The sequence below is a fragment of the Rattus rattus genome, chromosome 7 (assembly GCF_011064425.1).
Source record: "Rattus rattus isolate New Zealand chromosome 7, Rrattus_CSIRO_v1, whole genome shotgun sequence".
In the NCBI taxonomy this organism is placed as follows: domain Eukaryota; kingdom Metazoa; phylum Chordata; class Mammalia; order Rodentia; family Muridae; genus Rattus; species Rattus rattus.
The window spans coordinates 72386181-72408268 of record NC_046160.1 but is presented as its reverse complement, the minus strand read 5'-3'; the positions used below and the strand labels follow the sequence as shown (position 1 = coordinate 72408268).

Sequence of the window (22088 nt, the reverse complement as noted above, 5' to 3'; positions counted from 1 at the left end):
TCACACATACACCATGAAACTTGCATACAAATGCATACAGAGACAAACACACATGTAAATAAAAATAAGTATTTTAAAAATGATAAATAAATAAATCGCTCACTCATTCATTCATTCATTCCTGGGGTTGGATAGATGGTTGAGTGGTTAAGAGCACTTGACTTGCTACCTTGCAGGGGACACAGTTTCAATTCCCACCCACGGCTTACAGCCTCCTGTAACTGGAATCCGGGGGATCCAGTCTCAGCTTCTGGTGGTACACAAGTACATATACAGGTAAAAGGCTCACATTAATAAAATAATCAAGTTAACTTTTTAAACAAGATTTCAGCTAGGTGTGGTGGCGCATGCCTCTGTTCCCGAACTCCAGGCAGAAGCAGGCAGATCTCTGAGTTTGAGGCCACCCCGTGTGTACAGAGTGAATTCCAAGAGAGCTAGGACTACACAGAGAAACTGTCTGGAAAAAAATGAAAAAGCTTTTTTTTTTCTGTTTGAAACATTTATCCGTTGGGGATTTAGCTCAGTGGTAGAGCGCTTGCCTAGCAAGCGCAAGGCCCCTGGGTTCAGTCCCCAGCACCAAAAAAAAAAAAAAAAAAACATTTATCCAAAGAGATACAATATGTAGATATCACTCCATGAAACAGACTTTGCCTACTTTATCTGTTAGAGAACCAGACAATCAGAATGACAAAAGTTATTTACAGTATCTGGAGGATGCTTAATACTGGTTGCTAATCCTAATGAATAAACAGAGCACATAGTTACAGCAAGAAAAGCCATACTAGAGCTTACAGTGATTGATTTCCAAGTTCCAAACCTGATGGAACTGGATCTCACTGGACCGTGTGTATGTAATAATACAAACCATTAAATATAAAAGACCAAGGCTCCAAGGAATAAACAAGAAAAGGATTGGCAGAGTTAAAGCCACAACATTTTGTAGTTCTGTGTTGGCTCTGTACATGGAAGAGACTGACGTCATAGAAATATAAAAATAGCAACTATGGAATCCATGCCGCCATGAGTTTGCACACACAGATGCTTCTTTTCTCTTTCAGGCCACGTACAGCACGAGGCTGTGCTGAGAAATTAAGTTAAAAGCAACACTAAGCTGTGTGTTAGATCATCTTGGCTACCAATGCCTAAGGCAAAGAAAAACTCTCACAAGATTACTGCCTCCTGTGGTGATTTCAGGTGGTTTACACGCTACTCCGGCAAAATAACGACGTCAAAATCCCGGAAGCAATCTCAGGAAATTATGAAACTTATCCCTACTTTTTCCCCTCAGAAATTAATTAGATCTGTTTAAATAAAAATGCGTGTTATCAACCAAGCGTGGTGGTGCAGCCCCTATAATCAAGCCCTCCTGGTGATAAAGCAGGAGACTGAGTTCAAGGTCAGCCCAGACTACACGACCAAGCCCTGCCTCAAAATTTAAAAAAAAAAAAAAAGAAAGGTTCCAGCGATGTGTCTGTTGAGGTAAAGGCTCTTGCTGCTAAGCCAGAAAGCCTGAGTTGGTCCCTAGGACTCACACGGTGGAAAGAAAAAAATCAATTTTCATACATTATCTTCTGACCTCTCGATGTATGCTATAGCACAGCTGTCCCCATACATTCACGAAAAGATAAACACAAAATAAATAAGAAAATGAAAAGATAAAATTTAAGCAGAAAGGGGTGCTGTGTCGAGTCTAAGGAGAAAGAGGGAGTAGAGGAAGATTTGATCAAGGTATGCTGCACGCAAGTATAAAACTGTCAGTCTAAAGTAAAAATATCTGAAAGCATGCTGTCTTTGGGATGGAAAGAACACCGAATGCTCTTCCAGAGGACGAGGTTCAATTCCCAGTATCCACAGGGCAGTTCACAGTGAAACCAATGTCCTCTCCTGGCCTCCTCAGGCACCAGGCATGTATGTGATAGACAGAGACGAAGGCAAAAATATATACACATAAAAATAAATTAATTAATTTTTAAAGCATGTTATCTAACTGATAACAATTTTTATAGCACTAGGGAAATATTTCATATCTCAATGAAATAGTGATGATACAAATTTGTGCAAAATATTCCTGAACTTTCTGTTTTTATAATACCTTTTTTTTTTTAAAGACAGAGTTTAGTTTCACTCTGTAACCTGGGGTAGCCTTGGACTCTGGATTCCCTTCCCTAACCTCTTAAGGGTTAGGATTACAGATACGCCACCACACCTAATTCACAAGTACATTCTTTAAACACCACAGCATGCCTGAACCTCAGAATAAAATCATATGAGCACATCTATTGATAACCTACATTTTTTTGAAAGAAAAATAGCAGAGTGTATTGAAAAGCAAAGACAAAAAATAAGCAAATAAATAAATAAATAAAAATAACGAATTGGCTTGGATTCTTATAAAAATTCCAGTTCTTGCCAAATTAAGCTGAGAATTGTGCAGGAAACCTACATTTTAAAGAGATTATCTGGGGGTTGGGGATTTAGCTCAGTGGTAGAGCGCTTGCCTAGCAAGCACAAGGCCCTGGGTTCGGTCCCCAGCTCCGGAAAAAAAAAAAGAAAAGAAAAGAAAAAAAAGGGATTATCTGACCAGGCAGACGACGGCTCAGTAGGCAAGACCACTGCCATCAAGCCCCATAACCTGAGTTCCATCCCTGGAACAAACATTCTGCGAGGAGAAAACCAGCTCCAGAAAATTTCCCACTGACTCCCACTCAAGCACCATGGCGCACGCGCACACACACGCACGCACACACACACACACACAGTAAAATAAGTTACTGTGTAGCAATTTTCTAAAGAATTGTGTCTGCTGCAGAATTAACTTTTAAATTTCCGATTTCAAACACAGGTAGGTCAAAATTACTATGTTTATAATGGTGCACTGTATAATTACGTCAATGACAGGTCCAAAGAGTCATCGATTTACTTCAAGACTATCAGTGACGGGGTTAGCCAGTAAGATGACTCAGGAGTAAAGACACTTGCTGCACAAGCCGGACAACCTGAGTTCAATCCCCAGAACCCTCAGTGAGAGAAGAAAAAGGACTCCCAACATTTGTCCTTTGGCCTCTACATATGAACCATGGCACATTCACACACACACACACACACACACTCCATATTGCATGCACAATAACAATGAATATATTCAAAAAAAGAGCTTGAGAGATGGCTCAGTGGTTAAGAACATTAGTTACTTTTGCAAAGCACCCATATGACAGTTCACAACTATCTCAAACTCTAGTTCCAAGGGATCTGACTCCCTCTTCTGGCCTACTCTGGCACTAGGCACTCAAGCCATACACATATATACATATAGACACTCTCATACACATAAAAATTTTTTTTAAATCTTTTTAAAAAGAAAAGAAAATTAATACAATTTACAAACATAGTTTAAATGGATCATTTGATTCGATCAAATGAAAATTTTTTTTAATGTTTTAACTGGTCCTATGCTGAAGAACTATATTTAAGAGAACTGTGCAATCTACTTAGATACTTAAGACAAAGTCTTAAAAGTGTCAGTGTGCTCCTAAAACAAATAGTAAGGACTAAGGGACACGTGCCACTACTGCCAGATGTGAATTATTTTTTTGCCTTAATGATTCCTAATAAGATACTTTGACAATGTTGTTCATTTAGCATTGTTTAAAGACAAGATTCTTTTAAAGTGGCTGGAGGGAAGACTTAGCTGTTAAGACCACTGACTATGCTGGCTATGGTGGTGCACACCTCTAATCCCAGCGCTCAGGAGGCAGTCAGGCTGATCTAGTGAGTCTGGGGCCAGCCTGGTCTACACAGTGAGTTCCAGAACAGGCTAGGCTACATAGTGAGACCCTGTCTCAGAACAAACAGAACCAAAAAGAAAGGGAAAGGAAAGGACGAAGAAGAGGAAAAAGGAAAGAAAAAGGAAAGGAAAGGAAAAAAAGGAAGGGAAGGGAAAAGGGAAGGGAAGGGAAAAGGGAAGGGAAAAGGGAAAAGGGAAGGGAAAAGGGAAAAGGGAAGGGAAGGGGAAAGGGAAGGGAAAAAGGAAGGGAAGGAAAAGGAAGGGAAGGGAAGGAAGGAAGGAAAAGGAAAGGAAGGAAGGGAAAAGGAAGGGAGGGGAAGGGAAAAGGAAGGAGAAGGGAAGGAGAAGGAAGGAAGGGAGAAGGGAAGGAGAAGGAAGGAAGGAAGGAAGGAAGGAAGGGAGAAGGAAGGAGAAGGAAGGAAGGAAGGAAGGAAGGAAGGAAGGAAAGGAAGGAAGGAAGGAAGGAAGGAAGGAAGGAAGGGAAGAAGGGAGGGAGGAAGGAAGGAAGGAAGGAAAGGAGGAAAGGAAGGGAAGGAAGGAAGGAAGGAAGGAAGGAAGGAAGGAAGGGAAGGAAGGGAAGGGAAGGAAGGGAAGGAAGGAAGGGAAGGAAGGGAAGGGAAGGGAAAGGAAGGGAAAGGAAGGGAAAGGAAGGGAAGAAGGGAAGGGAACTAGCCACTCCTCCAGACATGAAGGTTCCAGCACCTACGTGGAGGCTCCAAATCCAGATAATCAAAAGCCCTTCCTCTGGTCTCCATGGGCACTGCACTTGTGTAGCGCAGGGCTCAGACAGACATGCAGACAAAACACCCATATGAAAAAAAATAGATGTTTAAAATAAAATTAAAGAACCAAAGTCCCCAGAGACTCACCATGTTACAGGTAATTTAACAACACCCCTGGGCATCGAAGGTGAAAAGTAGAGATCAGGTCGCATTCCTGGTTTGTTTTGTGTGCTGCTGGAGCTCCCTTTGCTCATTTGTTTTTAACAGGGTCTTTCTATGTTGCCCAAGCTGGTGTTGGACTCAAGGGGGCCTTCTGCTTCAGCCTCTGGGGTTCCAGGACTACATACACACACTGCCACGTAAGCTCACTGAGACTGATATAAATCCAGGACTAAATGCTGATATACAATGCTGGTTAACAGCATTCAAAGGAATATATCCAATAATTGTACTAAAATGTATATGTGATTATAGGTGTTGTTTTTCAAAATACTGTTTTAAACTTAATTTGAAATGAGTATATGCTAAGAAAAAGGGTGAATCCATATGGTATTTTCACATTTATAGCTTGGGGATATTATCTTCACATAACTTAAATCTAACCTTTAAGATTTGCATTAGATATGAACACGCATTTCTCTTCATTACTAACAGAATTTTAAGTCAAGCACAGCAATACCTTTTAATTATAGTTTACAAAATCATTTAAATAAGCTCTGTTGGAGGCCTTTTCTAAAACAGAACTTCCCTAGTTTATCTGTATTACAAATTCCTATATATTAGTTTTTCTAAACTCAAGTCTTAGCTTTTCGCAGACTGTGATTTGGAATCACAATTCCTTTTCTTATACACCCGTTCTAATTAGCACAGTTTTTATTTGTTCCTAAGTTATTGAAGTCATCTGGAAAAAAATAATTGGCTATAAAGCTATTTCTTTAACACTCAAGACATAGGGTCTAGGGTTTTATCTAAAGCCTTATCCTTCTTTTAAGGTTTTGGTTTTTAGCTTGCTTATTTGCTTCTTTGTTTTAATACAGAGCAAATATTTTGGGCCAGAGCTAATGGGACAAGGCTGTCAGCCCAACTACCTTGGAGGCCGAGGTAGCTCGTCAGGAGTTTGAGCACAGCATTTGGTGCCTGGGAAATTGAAGGCCAGCATAAGACCATGCCTTAAAGACAAGAACTAACAGGATAATCTCTACACTCCGGAGGCAGAGGCAGCTGCAGCTCTGTGAGATCAAAGCTAGCCTGGTCTAATAGTGGGCCCAGGTCAGCCAGGAGTACAAGGTTAGACCCTGTCTCAACAAACAAACACATAAAAACATAATAAATAACATCAAATATTAAAGTAATAAATGGTGGGAGCTATAACTCAATGGTAAAGTGCAAGCCGAATGAGCCCGGGTTCAACTTTTAATCACACGCCCTGCTTTGTTTATGAGTGGAATATCTACTTCCTGAAACTTAAAAGAATTTCTGAATATTTTCATCATCAGAGTTTGTCGAAACTGCTTATAATTTGTACTTGACTAGTTGTCTTGCCTCATTCTTTCTCTCTTTTTTTTTTTTTTTTTGGATATTTTTTTTTTTTTTTTTTTTTTTTTGGAGCTGGGGATCAACCCAGGACCTTGCGGTTGCTTAGGGCAAGCACTCTACCACTGAGCTAAATCCCAACCCCTTTTTTTTTGGATATTTTAAGATAAGGTCTCATACAACCCAGGCTAGCCTTACATTTGTTTGACCCCACATATCTATAGCTTAAGTTGGCCTTGAACTCCTGATACTCTTACCTCCAACTCCAATTGCCAAGGTTGCAGGGGCAACTGGGGGGGGGGGGAACATCACTATGCCCAGTGTGTCAAGCTTTCTTCTTTAGAAAATTTACCAGAATTGCTTTTTGAAATGATAAATAAAATTTAAAACACTAATTTTTCAAGATTTTTTGAAATCAAAAAGGTAATCTGTGACAAATTTTTATATATAGATCTTTTGAACAGTAAATAATTGTATTGAAGATTAGGCATAATCTGTCAGGACTCTCATTTTACATGAATGCTTTCTTCTCTTGAAAGTATTTTTTTAATCTATATTTGACAGTTTTATGCAAATATATACATTATGAACCTATCTGTCTGTTTTTTTTAAATCGTGTATGTTTCTAGATTTGATGCAAATATGTTTCCTTCTGACTTCTCAGTATATTTGGCTAGTTCTGAAAAGTTTTCTGTCATTCTAGAAACAAGTTATCTCTGTATTATTGATCAATATTTTCTGAAGGTTTTAAAAAATCTTTTATTTTTATTTATGTATACGTATGTGAGTCTTCTTCTCTATATGTACATGCAGGATCCCAAGAGTCCAAAGGACTGCCGTATCACCTGAAATTGGAGTTCTAACTGAACTGCCCAGTGTGGGTGCTGTGAACTGAACTCAGGGCCCCAGAACAGCATCAAGTGCTCTTAACCACTGAGCCATCTCTCCATTCCTTTTCTGGTTTCTGATCTATCCATCACAAGCAACACAATATGGCTGAGAGCAGCACAATTCAGATCTTCACTTAACATACAACCCATGAGGTCAGGTACAGTGCAAGCCTTTAATCCAAGCACTTGGGAGCCTGGTCTACAAAGCGAGTCCAGCATAGCCAAGACTATTACACAAAGAAACCCAGGGGGTTGGGGATTTAGCTCAGTGGTAGAACGCTTGCCTAGCAAGCGCAAGGCCCTGGGTTCGGTCCCCAGCTCCGAAAAAAAAGAAAAAAAAAAAGAAAGAAAGAAAGAAACCCAGAAGAAGAAGGGAGAGGAGCAGGGGAGGAGGGGAAAGAGGAGAAGGAGGAGGAGGAGAAGAAGAAAGGAGAAACTAAAAAAACCCAAACAAAATGTGAGAGTTTTTTTTGTTGTTGCTCTGTGGTTGTTGTTGTCTGCTTGTTTGTTTGTTTGTTTGTTTGTTTGTTGAAACAGAGTTTCTGTATGTAGTCCTGGCTATCCTGGAACTCACTATGTAGACCAGGCTGGCCTCCATCTCACAGAGATCCACCTGTCCCTGTCTCTGCCTCCAAGTGCAGGGATAAAGGTATGCAGCACCACAACTGACTCAACTCATGTGGTTTTAATCACAGAAGTGGTTAATAGATGGGCATCTAAATAGAGGCGTTTATTCTGATATTCCCCCACTGTGTGGTCCTCTGGTGCACTCTCAGAAATAAGAAAATTGAAAATCTTTTGTAATTTTGTGATTAAAATATTTTAGTATCTTGTTTTTATTTTATATATCTAAGTTTTTGTATGCTTGTATATATGTGTGCCACATACATGACTGGTGCCTACAGAGGCCAAAATAAAACATTGTATTCCCTGGAACTGGAGTTCTGGGTGACTGAGCCATCATGTGGATTCTGGGAATTGACCTAGAGAATCAGCAAGTGTTCTTAACTCCTGAGCCATCTTCCTAACCCTACTTGAAGTTCTCTAGGGCCTAGTACATTTAGAGAAAAACCTTTGTCATAATGCTTCTTAGGAGAACAAAAAAATATATAACTGCAGATAGAATAAAATATTATTTAAGAATCAAAACTACCTGGGTGTGGTAAAGCTCCCTTTCACTCCCAGCACTGAGACAAAGGCAGGCACATCTGTGAGATCAAGGCCAGCCTCATCTACATAATGAGACCTTGCCTCAAAATAAATCTAGACTATTGAATTATTGAGGTTGCCTTTAGCTTAGGTTTCAAAGAAAACAATACCTGTATGATTCTACCAGAAATGCCTAAAAACCGATCGTCAGTAAGTGAAATATTTATCTACCACAATTAAAAGTCAACAGACATTGGATAAAATAAATAAATCAAAATAATATGATACAAAGATTTTATTTATAAAAATAGGAGGAAAAACCCTAAATGGACTTCAAAAAAAAAAAAAAAAAAAAAAAAAAAAAAAAAAAAAAAAAGAAAAAAAAAGAAAACAAACCTAAGACCAATGGGACAAAGGTGAGACTAAAGATAGAACAGAAATTGCTATCACGGGGCTGGGGATTTAGCTCAGTGGTAGAGCGCTTACCTAGGAAGCGCAAGGCCCTGGGTTCGGTCCCCAGCTCCAAAAAAAAAGAACCAAAAAAAAAAAAAAAAAAGAAATTGCTATCACTTTAAAAGGCCTTGCCATATTTATACTTTTAATTCTATTTACATAGTATGGTTCTCTGGTAATTAAAATATACTATAAATATCTTAAAATTTTAGCAGAATACCAAGACAGTGCTAATCATTCTTTTCCTTGGGTTTTATTTTATAAGTTCCAGAGTAAACCAAACTCTTGGTAAGAATAGCTCTTGTTGGCCATTGACTATTTTCAAAAACATGGACTTTTTTCTTTTTAGAGCGTGTATTTATTTGGGTGTGTGAGTGCACGTGGAAGCCTGGATTGACATCCTCGGTCTGTCTCGGTTGCCCTCCTCCTCACTGAAGCAGGATCTCTCAGTGAACGTGGAGTTCCACAGTTCCAGCTTGGCTTAGCCAGCTTTGCCCTGTAATCCTCTCTGCCTCCTGGGTGCTGCGGCCACAAGCTGCCACCATGCCTGCCCTGCTTGCTATGTGTTCGGGGAGAATGCCAGCTCATCCTTATGTCTCCCCGCCAGATCCTGAATCCCCTGAGCCATCTCCCAGTGCCAGCATGATTTTTTTCATCTGACTTGTACTTAGAAAATAAATTATCTTAACAAATATGTCGATAAGTCTTTTCATACTAACCTGACAGGCTGTATCTGCTCCCCGACATCATGGAATCTCTCATGCTACCGGTGGGAGAATTTTCAGTGAGAAGTTCTTCAGTTTTGTCACTACCTACTATGTCATCTTCATCTAGCCTCTGTTTGGAAAATGGTAATTCTGTGTCCTCCGGGCGATTCTGGAAGCCCCAAGGATTATCAAAGAACTTCTTCAGATACTGCATAGAACCAGAATCATCTGTCTTCTCCAAGGTGCTTTCCTTGCCTGTTTGGTCTTCTGTTTTCCTTTCTTGTTCCTTCTCGGGGTCGAAGTCATTTTCTGTAGGATGTTTGAGATCATCTACCTCACCGTCTTCGTTTTCCCTTTTGTCTGAAATAATTTTGTCTTCATCAGCATTTGTAAAGCCTAGCATATCAAAACCAAAGTAAAACCAGCTCGGACTGAGAACGGAGCTATCATTGACAACTATGTCTTCCTTGACTGTTGATGTTTCTCTGCATGGAGCTGGAGCATCTTCATCCGGTGAGACAGGACTGGGAACATCTTGTAATGGCGGATGGCTTTCTTCAGACAATGGCTCAAGTTCGGCACCCTCATTTCCAAAACCTAAATAACTTGTAAATCCACCACCAAACCAGCCAGAGGCTTTCAGATTGGGTGCACCCTCCGACCCAGATGCCAGGTCATGCTGTTCCTCTGGCGCTGAACTGAATTCTGATGTCTCCGAATCAAACCGTGATTTTGCCTCTTGCTCAAGTTCCCCTTGGGGTTCGCCATTGTGTAGTTTCTCCAGGTCACTCTCCTCTTCTAGTGTTAATTTTCTGCTCTGAAATGAGCTTTCTTGTGTGGGTTCCGTATCTGGTTCAAAAGTCTTCTCTTCAGCTTCTTCTGTCCCCAGGCCAAACCATCCTTGCCTTTCTGGCGTACTGAGGGATGGCAAGGCTTGGTCGGGATCTGGAGTGTAATCCTGATCCCCTGTGCCCTCGCTGGCAGCCCCTTCCCAGTCCTTCCACTTACTGGAAAACCTAAAATCGTCAGCAGCTTCTGATGCTGAAATTTGGTCTTCCGGCAAAGACCCTTCAGAAGCTTCATAAAAGTCGTGTTCAGGCTGAAAATCATCTTCATATATGTTATAGTTTTGGTCTTCATCTTTTTCATATGGGTACATATGTTCTTCACCATCATCATCACTGTTAAACTCACTCTGTTCACTTCCAAATATGTAGCCTTCTCCAAGAAGGCACAGAAAGTCAGACTCCTAAAGAAAAAAAAATCATAAATGTCTCCCCCTGAATATTTTAAGAGGGAGGACTATGTCCAGATGTGTTGTTTCACACCTATAATCCCAGCATGTTGGAGACTGTGTAGGGAGGATTGTGAATTTCAGACCAGCTCATCTGTATAGAAAGACTTTACCTTGGACTGGAGAATGGCTCTGCAGTTAGGAGCTGCTTTCCCAGAGGACCTGAGCTCACTTGCTGCCTAAAACGTCAGTCCCAGAGCATCCAACCCCCTCTTCTTTCCTCCCAAAGCAACTGTATACATGTGGCATACATGTTCACAGATACACCCAATGATGTGTAAATAAAAATAAGTGTTTTTTAAAAAAAAAAAAGACTTACGCGTTTATTTCAAAAGGTAAAATAAAGGATGACTTTAATTTTCCCAGAAATATATACAACTAGCTTAACCCCAGAGCACAAAGTAAAATCGGGTCTCAGAATCTCAGATAAATGCACCACAACTCACCTCTAAGGGTTAATGATATAGACGTAAAATCCTTAGAGTATGCTTCATTTGTTATCAAATATTTGAGAGGCATAGATTGCTAATACTTTGAGCATATCCCACAGATCCGTTGGGATGAGAGAGCACACACAGCTTCACCTCTTGAGAGTACCCAGGCGAGCGGATGCATCTGTGCAGTGGTCTGAGAGCATGGGCTATGTACATTAAATGTCTTCCCCCAAAAGCATACGTTGGAAGCTTAGGAGATGGACCGTTATGGTCAGTGATTAGGTCATGATGTCAGTGTGGATGGATACAAACTGTTGTTACCATAGGAGTGGGTGTGTCATTCCAGACAGGATTCTTCATCAAGGGATAGGCTCACCTCTAGCTCTGTTAAGCCAATTCCCACTCTCTTTCTTTCTGTCACAGAGTCATATAACAAGAATGTCCTCATCAAATGTCAGCAGTTGAGGGTAAACTTCCTAGCCTTCATGGTTTGAATAAGAATGGTCCCCGTAGACTCATATATTTGAATTGTCCATTAGGTAAAAGTGCCTATCAACTAACTGTAGAAACTCACATAGTAGAAGGACAAAATCAACCCCAGCAAGTTGACCTCTGACCTCTACACATGGGTATATGTGTGCGCGCTCGCGCGCGCGCACACGCACACACACACACACACACACACACACACACACATACATCTGCATATGCAGGTGCACATGCCTGAAATGTGTATTTGAGCACATGTATAGCATGATGTTCATGTGGAGATGAGTGGGTTCTCTCCTTCCACTTTCTCATGAATTCCAGGAATCAAATTCAGGCTGTCACACTTTATGGCAAGCTCTGTCACTGACGGTGCCCTCTTGCTGGCTCCCATTTTTTTAAAACTGCAAACTAATTGTATCATTTACCCAATCTATATACAGTAATAATTGGCACACAAAAAAAAGACACTCTAGGGCTGGGGATTTAGCTCAGCGGTAGAGCGCTTTTACCTAGAAGCGCAAGGCCCTGGGTTCGGGTCCCCAGCTCCAAAAAAAAAAAAAAAAAAAAAAAAAAGACACTCTATAACTGCATCTAATTTGGTAAGTTTAGAGAAATCCACTGCTGTTGCCATCACAACAGTCTAGGCTAGCAGCAGTTCTCATCCTTTGGGTCACGACCCCTTTGTGGGCTGAACAAATCCTTTCATAGGGGTTAGGTATTAGATATCCTGCGTATCTGATATTTACATTATGATTCATCACAGTAGCAAAATCACAGTTGTGAAGGAACAATGAGATAATTCTATGATTGGGAGTCACTACAACATGAGGAACTGTATTAAAAAGGTCACAGCGTTGGAAGGTTAGAAGCAGTGATCTAGGAGAATACCTGAGAGGCACTAATGTTTTAAGCTGGGGTGTGAAGGGTAAGAGGAAAGTGCTAGATGGAAAGGGTGCGGGGTGCTCTCCCAGAGAAAGAGCCCCTTCAAGTCCCTGGGCTAGTAAAGAATTGGCACATCTAAGGGCAGTCAGTCCAAAAGCCAGTCTGTCCCGGGGGTGGGAGTGTTACCAAGAAGAGTGACACAGACAGGAAGAGCAGCAAGAACAGGACCTGCGAGGCCAGGATGGATTGGGTCTAGGCTGTACGCTAGGTCCAATAAAAATTAACAGAAGAAGTGATCTGGCCTGATCTTCTGGGCTGGTTTTAATAAGATCATTGCTGTTCGAAGGAACAACATGCAATCAAGCAGCTAGAGAGCTACTGAATCCCAGTCAAGAAAGGACCATGACTGGCTACTGACCCAGATCCATGAGTAAAGGCTGTAAAGGCCTGGGTCCAATCCCTACAAGGGTGGAGGGAGAGAACTGAGTCTACAAAGCTGTCCTCTGACCTGCACAGGCTCTCCATGGCAATGCACTCTTGCCCTCAAGGTGCACACTAATGCCCAGTGATGATTACATAAGATTGTGACGAAGAGAGATACATGGTTATGCCTAGGATAAGGTCTACAAGAGTGAAACTACAGAGAAGAGGATGTGCTACAGATAAAGTGCACAAAAGTGACCAGAGCCAAGTACCCTGCAGCCAGTGGACAGCTAATCCCAGTGCCAACAACAGTGTGTGGAAGCAAACAGTTTCATTTCACCATGACCTGACTCGTGGTAAACCTGGAATCCGAATTAAAGTGGCAAGCCAAATTCATATATTAAAATATCACTTTCTGACGCCTTTATTTTTTAAAGATATATTTATTTAATGTATATGAGTACACTGTAGCTGTCTTCAGACACACCAGAAGAGGGCATCAAATCCCATTACAGATGGTTGTGAGCCACCATGTGAGCTGAGATTTGAACTCAGGACCTCTGGAAGAACAGTCAGTGCTCTTAACCACTGAGCCATCTCTCCAGCCCTCTGATGCCTTTATATTCCCAAGCTCAACATGATTTGAAATTCGTTTAGAATTCCAAGGGCAGCAAGGCAGTGATGGTACATGCCTTTAATACCAGTAGAGGCCAGTGGGATGCACATGTGTATGTACACATACACACACACACGCACACACACGCACACACAAAGTAAAAAGTAAAATTAATTAAAAAAAAAAAAGGAATTCTAACAGCAAGTAGCTGGAGAGATGGTTCGGGGTTTAAGGGCAGCAGCTGTTCTTCCAAAAGACCTAGATTCAATTTTCAGTACTCACATGGCTACTCACAGCTGTCTATAACTCCAGCTCTAGGGGAAGGGACACATTCTGCTAGCCTCTGCAGGCTCCAGGCATGCATGTGGTGCACAGACGTACGTGCAGACAGACACACTCATACACATAAAATCATAACATTAATTAATTAAAAAAACATTAGCCAAAGTGTTTGTACAGATGTGAGTCCTGGGAAAGGTGGAAGGAGAGGCAACCTTTGGTCCTAGCAGGACAACGGTATCAGTAGCTGTGGCTAACAGTAGCTGCTGCGTCTGCTCTGTGGCCTTCGTATGCTCTACTCTCCTTCTGTCTGTTGGAGGTTGCGCTGTGTTGTGTACACTCACGACTCCTGTTTTTCAGTGATAAAGTGTAAGCATCCCTGCAGCCTCAATCAACAGATGAGTGGGGCCTTAAACTTATACTTTCTCCAAAATTCACACTTTTAACCACTGTACTCTTTTTGCCTGTTAATTGTTCAGAAGGGAAAGTCTTTAATGGTCGTTAATTCTGTCTTATCTAATTGTATTCACATGCCCAAACAATGCCAAGGACAAGTTCTTAACAACTATCGCTTGCATTCACTAAAGTGAGGTACACAACCAATGAACATTTATACCAAGGAAACCATTTTTTTTTTTGTCAAAACCTTTTTTTTTTCTTTTTTTTTTCAGAGCTAGGGACCGAACCTAGGCCTTTAAGCTTTAGGCAAGCGCTTCTACCACTGAGCTAAATCCCCAACCCCTTGCCAAGAACTTTTAAGCTCAATTAATTGCTGAGAATGAATTTACTCACTTTAGTTGGCATTTCGACTTCTTCAGATATGAACACCTCTTCAATCTCAACTGCATCTCTGGGAAAAAATCCAAAGTCTTTTCCTTTCTGTCAAAACAAAGAACAAAGACTTTAAGGGAAAAAGTGATTGAAGCAAGAATATCTATCTATTGGGTCTCATCTTGTCCTGGGACCTTGGCTTTTAGCTATATTAAATCACAAAACATTAACTGGCTATTAAATACCATCTAAAAATGATGAGTGGGGGGTTGGGGATTTAGCTCAGTGGTAGAGGGCTTGCCTAGGAAGCACAAGGCCCTGGGTTCGGTCCCCAGCCCCGAAAAAAAAAACCAAAAAAAAAAAAAAAAAAATGATGAGTGGGGACTGGGCATATAATTAAGTGGTAGAGTGCTTGCTCAGGTCCTGGGTTCGAGCCCCAGTGACAAACAAAGCTACAACAGTGGGATGAACATGAGTGAAGCCCCCCTGTTTTGTTCCTTGACAGAATGACATTAACTTAAGGGCGTGAGGAGCTGAACTGTAAAACTCCACTGTTGCAAACTTGAAAACTGTACTATATACTCCTGTTATTGTCGCTCTCTCTGTCTCCACTCTATTTCTTTTAAATATGTCCATGCATGTGTGTGCATGCATGCATGCGCATGCATGCAAGTGTATTTCAAGACAGGGTTTCTCTTTGTAGCCTTGGCTGTCCTGAAAATCACTGTGTAGACCAGGCTGGCATCGAACCCACAGAGATCCACCTGCCTCTGCCTCCCAAGTGCTGGGATTAAAGGCATGCAGCACCACTGCCCAACAAGACTTATATGATTTTATTTTATGTGTATGGGTGTTTTTTCTGTAGTGCCTGTGGATACCTGAAGGGACTGTCAGATCACCTAGAACTGGAATTCTGGACAGTTGTGAGCTACCATGTGGTTACTGGGAACCAGGTCTTCTGGAAGTGTAGCTCTTAACCACCGGATCATTGATCTAGCCCATCCCCAACCCTCACCCCAGTTCTCTAGGACCTTCTTTGCCTAGGTTATGCAGATTTACACTTTAGGTCTGAGATATCAGAAAGTAACAACTCAGGTGACAGTTCAGGAAGACAGAACTGTAGCAAACTCAGTTATCAAGATGTCACTTTCAAGAAAGGGATTTAGACTCCCAGAAGTGGCAGATGGGTTTCTCAAGGTAGTTAAGATCCATGTGTCACCAAGGAAGGATGCAGTTCCTTTTGGCTTTTCTGGGCCATCGTGGTAACAGATTGTCTTGCCCCAGTTCAAATACATGTAGGATGTTCCCCATGAGTGAAGTCAGCATTCAACCGCTCAGAGCCCCTCTTATTCCTATAAAGTTCTTCAATGGTAATGAGCACAGACCAACTATCTCTACTTCTGCTTACCAAAACGCAGAGAAGCAATTAGATTAAGCATTTAAGGTACCAAAAGTTAAAAGCAGCCATGACCTTTCCCAAGGTTTTATCCATTAAACACTGTTTTATGTAGAATTATAATTTTCATACTTAGTAAACAAAAAATCAAAATTGTTTTCTTTGCTTTTTATGACATATACTCAGTCATTTTCTTATACCTGTGTCAGATTTCTGTGATGCATTCAAGACAGAGACGGGTATTTTAAAACCATTCTAGGCAATAAGGAGAAATCAAATCTGGCGTGGCAAAGGTTCAGTTACATATCCCCTCGTGGGAAGAGGAAGGTTTCAAATACAGTCTGCACCGTCAGACGGGCAGTACCCCACACCACCAGCAACATCAACACTCAGGAGAACCGGGCATTCAGACTCATCCCCAGCTACAGACAACGGGAGTTTATGGATGGCCTAAGCCACATGAAACTGTCTCAAAACCGAAGTTGTTCATTCAGACAGTGAGCACAGAGGCTACATTACAGAAGAATCTGATGTACACACAGTATGGGAACTATGTGAGAGGCTATCCGGCTGGCCACGTCTATCAGATTGGAAGTAAACTCATCTATCATAGCTTGCCGACATTATAAATCATAACACACACCAGAGATAGAAATCTTTTCAACTGAAAACATGAATTATTATTCCAAAAGATAGTCTGGGCTTCTTTTACTTTGGGCAAATAAAAGGATCTCCCAGTTATTTTATTTTCCATGAAAAATTATATACCTCTTTTCCCTACCATACCAACCTTTCTGCTGACCTGACCAGCACACCTCGGTCCTCTCTCTTTTCAGACAGACAGGCTTTGGAATCTGACAGACTAACTTCCTAGTCTCCCTCGAACTCGGCCACTGACAGTACAGAGAAATGCTGTGGTTGCCGTAAAATATGCTGGCACTCCTAACAACCTTCTTAATAAACATGACCTCTAAGCTGAAAATTATGTTATGTAAAAAATAATTGCGATGCACTCCTTTAGTCCTCCACCTCAGGCTATCTCAAGCTATCTTCCTCAAAAACCTCTTCTCCAGGAATTTTAGAGCAATCACTAAGTGCGAGTGTCTGTCTTTTGCACCCTGGATAGTCTGTAACTTGCTATATAGATCAGGCTGGCTCTGTACTCCCAGAGACTCACCACTTCTGCCTCTCAAGGGTTTGAATTAAAGGCATGCATGTGATCACTTTTTTTGTTTGCTCAAATATGATGAGGGTGTTAGTGTTTATACAGAGCTTTGGGGTTGTTAAATAAGAGTTCCTTTCCATACTGACAGCGGGCATTCTTGTCTGAGTTGGACATTTATTCTGCATTTAGTTCTTAAAACTAAATAAATACTTACGCTTCCTGCCCACAGATCTTCTCTGTCTCCTCCGAGTTTCACATAAACAGATATCTCTTCTCCCGTAGTGAAGTTCAGGTACCGACAGTCAGGTCCTGTGTGATCTCTCAGGGCTGACACTCTGCTGATCAAAGCTATACAGACACAGAAAGAAGAGCTCACACTTTAAAATGTCATTGCTGGGGTTGGGGATTTAGCTCAGTGGTAGAGCGCTTGCCTAGCAAGCGCAAGGCCCTGGGTTCGGTCCCCAGCTCCAAAAAAAAGAAAAAGGAAAAAAAAAATGTCATTGCTTCTCATTTACTTATGTATAGACAAGGTCTTGCTGTGAATCCCAGACTGGCCCCAAACTTAAAATCTCCCTGCTTCAGCTTCTCCTGCTGCTGCCGCTGCCGAGATTATAGATATATACACCACCATAACATTGGACTTCTCCATCTATTTTGCCTTTCTTCAATCCATCCTTTAAATTTTGAAATGAGAGGTAGGGCTGAGGGCTCACATTTGCAGTCACAGCACTCATTAAGCTGAGAGCGATTCCAAGAGTTTGATACATTTCTATAACAATAACGATGATGATCATAGTCGAAACCCTAGCTTACTAATATTGGTTATGTTCTCAAAAACTAAAACAGACTTTCCACTGTATACAAATTCAAGCCCAGGTTTTTTGGCATAGTATTGAAGATTATTATTCATAACCTGATCCCAGTTACCTATTTTTTAGACTTAAATTGTGTGTGTGCGTGTGTGTGTGTGTGTGTGTGTGTGTGTGTGTGTGTGTGTGTGTGTGTATGTGTAGTGCACATGTCTGAATACAACTTTTGGGAGTCAGTTCTCTCCTTCTGTCCTGTGAATCTTGGTTATCAAACTCAGGTTTTCAGGCTTGGCAGCAAAAGCCTTTACCCTCTGACTCATCGCACAGGCTCTCCCTTATTTCGTTTTACATTTTAAAGATGTTTTTATTTAATTTTTACTTTATCTTATGTGTTTGAGTGTTTTGCTTACATGTATGTATGTGCACTGTATGTAAGCCTGGTGCCCATGAAGTCCAGAGAGGGTGGTTGTCAGCTGCTACGTGGGTACTGGGAACTGAACCTGGATCCTCTGGAGAAGCAGTGAGCACTCTTAACTACACATTGCCCTCTGAAGTCCCTGTCCTTCCCTATTTTAAGCAACCGCTCCTTCACACAGATTCAAGGCTCGCACACATTCCGGCTTGCAAATCTGCTGTTCTTGGAATAAGGCACGACTCTTCTCGGGTGTGTAGGAAACGCTGGCTTTCTTTCTGGTACCTTTACATTTCCAAATTATATTTTCGTTCTGTTGAGTCCTCAGTGCACATCTATAGGGTAAATCACCCCATTTCTTTGTAACGATTGAACCTTTAGCTAAGGTTTAGGGGGCTGATCATATAGCTCTAGGTGCCTAGCTCTGCCCTGAGATTTGTTTTCCTGCAACATTGCGGTCCTCCTAAGCTCCTATTTCTATTCTCCCCTCAGTCCAGAAAAAACCCACCTCTCTCCATGCTTAACTCATATGCTGCTCTGAGTCTGAACCCAGCATCACCTGTCATTATTACAGTTTCATCACACTTGTTCCTCCATGATTTGTTTTATCATTTTTAAATAAGATGAAGATTCCTACAGAGAAGGAAATCACTTACATTTCATTTTATTGCTTTTAAAATGCATTGTATTAAAACACATACCCCCAGAGACATAGTAGGCCCTCAATAACTGAGTAAATCATGTATGACTGATTCATCCCTTCAATGCCTGAAGTAACATGCAAATCACATAATTATTGTGATACTAATGTGTAAAATTTTAAAACATACTGGTTAAATCCTTCAATAACAGTCAAAATTGCATTATAAGTTAATACAAAGTGGGAAAGAGTAGTCCCTGCAAAGTACCATAACTTCTCTACATATTGAATGACTTTTTCAAAAGGTTAAGAGAAAAGGATTACGCGTAAAAATATCACTTGTGAAATCTTTACATTTCAACTACTCATATTTTGCATTTTGAAACGCTATCTTCTGGACATGATTGTTACACTCACAAATTCACAGCAACTGTGGTTGCCTACCAAAGACTTCCGCAAGATCAAGCCATTGACATTCCAGAACAAAGCGGGGAGGGGCTCACAAGTCCCCACGGCTATCGAAGGAGCGACTGAGTCCATCGCTCCCAACAGAGAATCATTTTCTCCACACCCACACGATACTTCAAAACTATCTGAAACTCCAACTCCAGGGGGGCTCCAATGTCTTCTTATAGCATCTGCCAGCATCAGGCACGCATGTGGCATGCAGACATACGTGCAGACAAAATACTCACACACAACAGCACTTGGGAGGCAGAAGCAGGCAGAGCTCTGAGTTCAAGGCCAGCCAGGTTTACAGAGTGAGTTCAAGGACAACCAGGGTTGCACGAAGAAACTCTGAGGGCAAAAACACTCACATATAAAATAAATAAATTTTCAAAAAGAACGTTTTTAAAAAAATATTTAAAAATATATGAATTAGGAGAGAAGATGCTGCAGCACCTGCGGGTTGGAAGTGGGATATGGATAGACATGATCAGAACACATTGTTTAAAGGTATGAAGTTGCCAAAGAATGAATTAAAAATACTATGAAAATATGAAAAGCAGTTAATTGAGGAAAAATTAAAGAATTTTTACTATAAAATACCATGTTGTTGGCAGAGCATGCTGGTGCAACCCTTTAATCCCAGAACTTGGGAGGCAGGGGCGGGCAGATGTCTATGAGATTAAGGCCAGCCTGGTCTACATAGGGAGATTCAGGACAGCCTGGGCCATGTAGAGAAACAGTTTACAAAGAAAGAGAGGAAGAAAGAAAAAAGGAAAGAAAGAAAGAAAAGTAAAGAAGAAACAAAAGAGAGAAAAATTAGTAAACTTAAATGTTTTAAATTGCTTCTACAAAAGGTTACAAAAATTTTTACTTATAAAAATATTACTGGGCTGGAGAGATCACTCAGCATATGGGAGTGGCTGCTCTTCTAGAGGACCTGTGTTCAATTCCTAGCACCCACATTGTGGCTCATGGTCATCTGTGGCTCCAGTTTGTGGATTCAGAACGCTCCCTGGCCTCCGGGGCACCACGTACACACAATGCCTTTACATGCATGGAGGAAAACACTAATACACATAAAATAGAAGTAAACAAATCATTAAATGTGCATATATGTCTTAGACATTTTTGTGTTTCATATAATAATATATTGTGTTTTAATTTACATTCTACAACATTATAAATAGTTTTCATGTTGGAAAGATAGGACTTATTTTCAGGAACTCTAAGGATACAATATTTCTTTTTTTCCCTGTTGTTATTGTTTTGAGACAAAGAACTCATTATGTAGACCAAGCTGGCTTGGAACTAGAGCTCTGTCTACTTCTGCCTCCTGGTACCATTATACCTGGCAGAATAAAATTAGTCTACAGTCATATGGATACCAAATAATTAAGTTCTTGGGGCTGGGGAGATGACAGAGTGGGTAAGAGCACTTAATGCTCTCTCAGCAGTAGACCCAGGTTCAGTTCCCAACACCACGTGGAAGCTCAGAACTGTTTGTAATTCAAGTTCCAGGGAATCCAATGCCCTCTCCTGGATTCTGTGAGCACTAGGCACATAAGTGTTTAGGAATGTTCATACATACATAAATGCATGCAGGCAAAATACCCTTATATATAAAATAAAAATAAATACGTCTTTAAAGTGACTTCTTAAACAACAAACTAGAAATTAACTTCTTTTCATAGAGACTTAAGAAAGTTTAATATTAAATGTTATACATCATACACACACAAACATATTGGAATGCTTATTTTAGCATTTCTTACACAATAAATTGACACAAATGATTAGCATTTGATAAAATTTGGAAACGGCTTTCAAATATGACAGTTTAAAATAAAAACATTTTGGGAGAAGCTCACGAGAATCGGAAAGTTCTGGTTGTGGAACAGAAACTGAACCATAGAGGGTTCATCAACAGTGAGTTAACAGACTGCCTGAGAGCCTTCTAAACAACTCGGTTACCTTTAAAAAAATCCAAGACAGTAAAAGGCTGATTATTTAATTTTTGGCACATGAATTAATACCATCCCTGACATATTTCTTTTTTTTTTTTTCTTTTTCTTTTTTTTTCGGAGCTGGGGACCGAACCCAGGGCCTTGCGCTAGCTAGGCAAGCACTCTACCACTGAGCTAAATCCCCAACCTCTCTGATATATATCAGACTTCTTTTTGCCTTTAACTTTATATTTATGTTAGATTATAAGTATTAAACATATTAACCGTGTTAAATTTATAATTTGCTGCCACAAAATACCTTACTTCTAGAATTCCCCTTTTCCCATCAAGCTTTGCTTTATAATTCAAATATTTCTCAATACTTTTCATCACACAAGTCCACGGTAAGATTTAATGTGATTTTAGAACTCAGCGTGAGAGGGAAGAAGAAAAGCGAACTTACTTTCACATTCCAAGTCCCCACACTTTTTAAGGTGTGCCAGCAACTTTGTACCCTCCAGACACTTTGCCAGAGAAATAACCAAAAGAAGGATTCTTTGAACACTGACTTCCGCCATGCTTAAACAAGCCACCAAGGATCCTGAACCAGCGTTAGAATGCACCAGGCATGCCAGAGAGAGTTGATGCTTCCTTCCGTAGGGCGCGCGCGAGGAAAAAGCTGAGTGTTCTTCAATCCCTTTGTAGCTACATTTTCCTCACAGTGCGCTGGCTCAGCTTCAGGAATTAACACTCTCTGGTCTCAGTCTGCAGAGTCAGTTAGCCAGATGATACCGAAGGGCTTAATAATTAACGGGGATTTTCAGCTGGACCAATGTTGTATAAAGTA

The 22088-nt window shown here is 40.8% G+C and overlaps 1 protein-coding gene across 1 annotated transcript in view; it reads right to left on the bottom strand.

Annotated features, from left to right (window-relative positions):
* The window catches only part of Mia2 (MIA SH3 domain ER export factor 2), an 88981-nt gene extending 67096 nt beyond the window's left edge, over positions 1–21885 (bottom strand). Inside the window, exons 1-4 of the mRNA XM_032907801.1 lie at positions 21705–21885; positions 17202–17335; positions 14448–14534; positions 9251–10487 (exon numbers count right to left, since the gene is read on the bottom strand). Of these exons, the coding sequence (XP_032763692.1) occupies positions 9251–10487; positions 14448–14534; positions 17202–17335; positions 21705–21819 (1573 nt within the window). The 5' untranslated portion in view covers positions 21820–21885. The remainder of the gene's footprint in view (positions 1–9250; positions 10488–14447; positions 14535–17201; positions 17336–21704) is intronic.
* Positions 21886–22088: the final 203 nt, after the last annotated feature.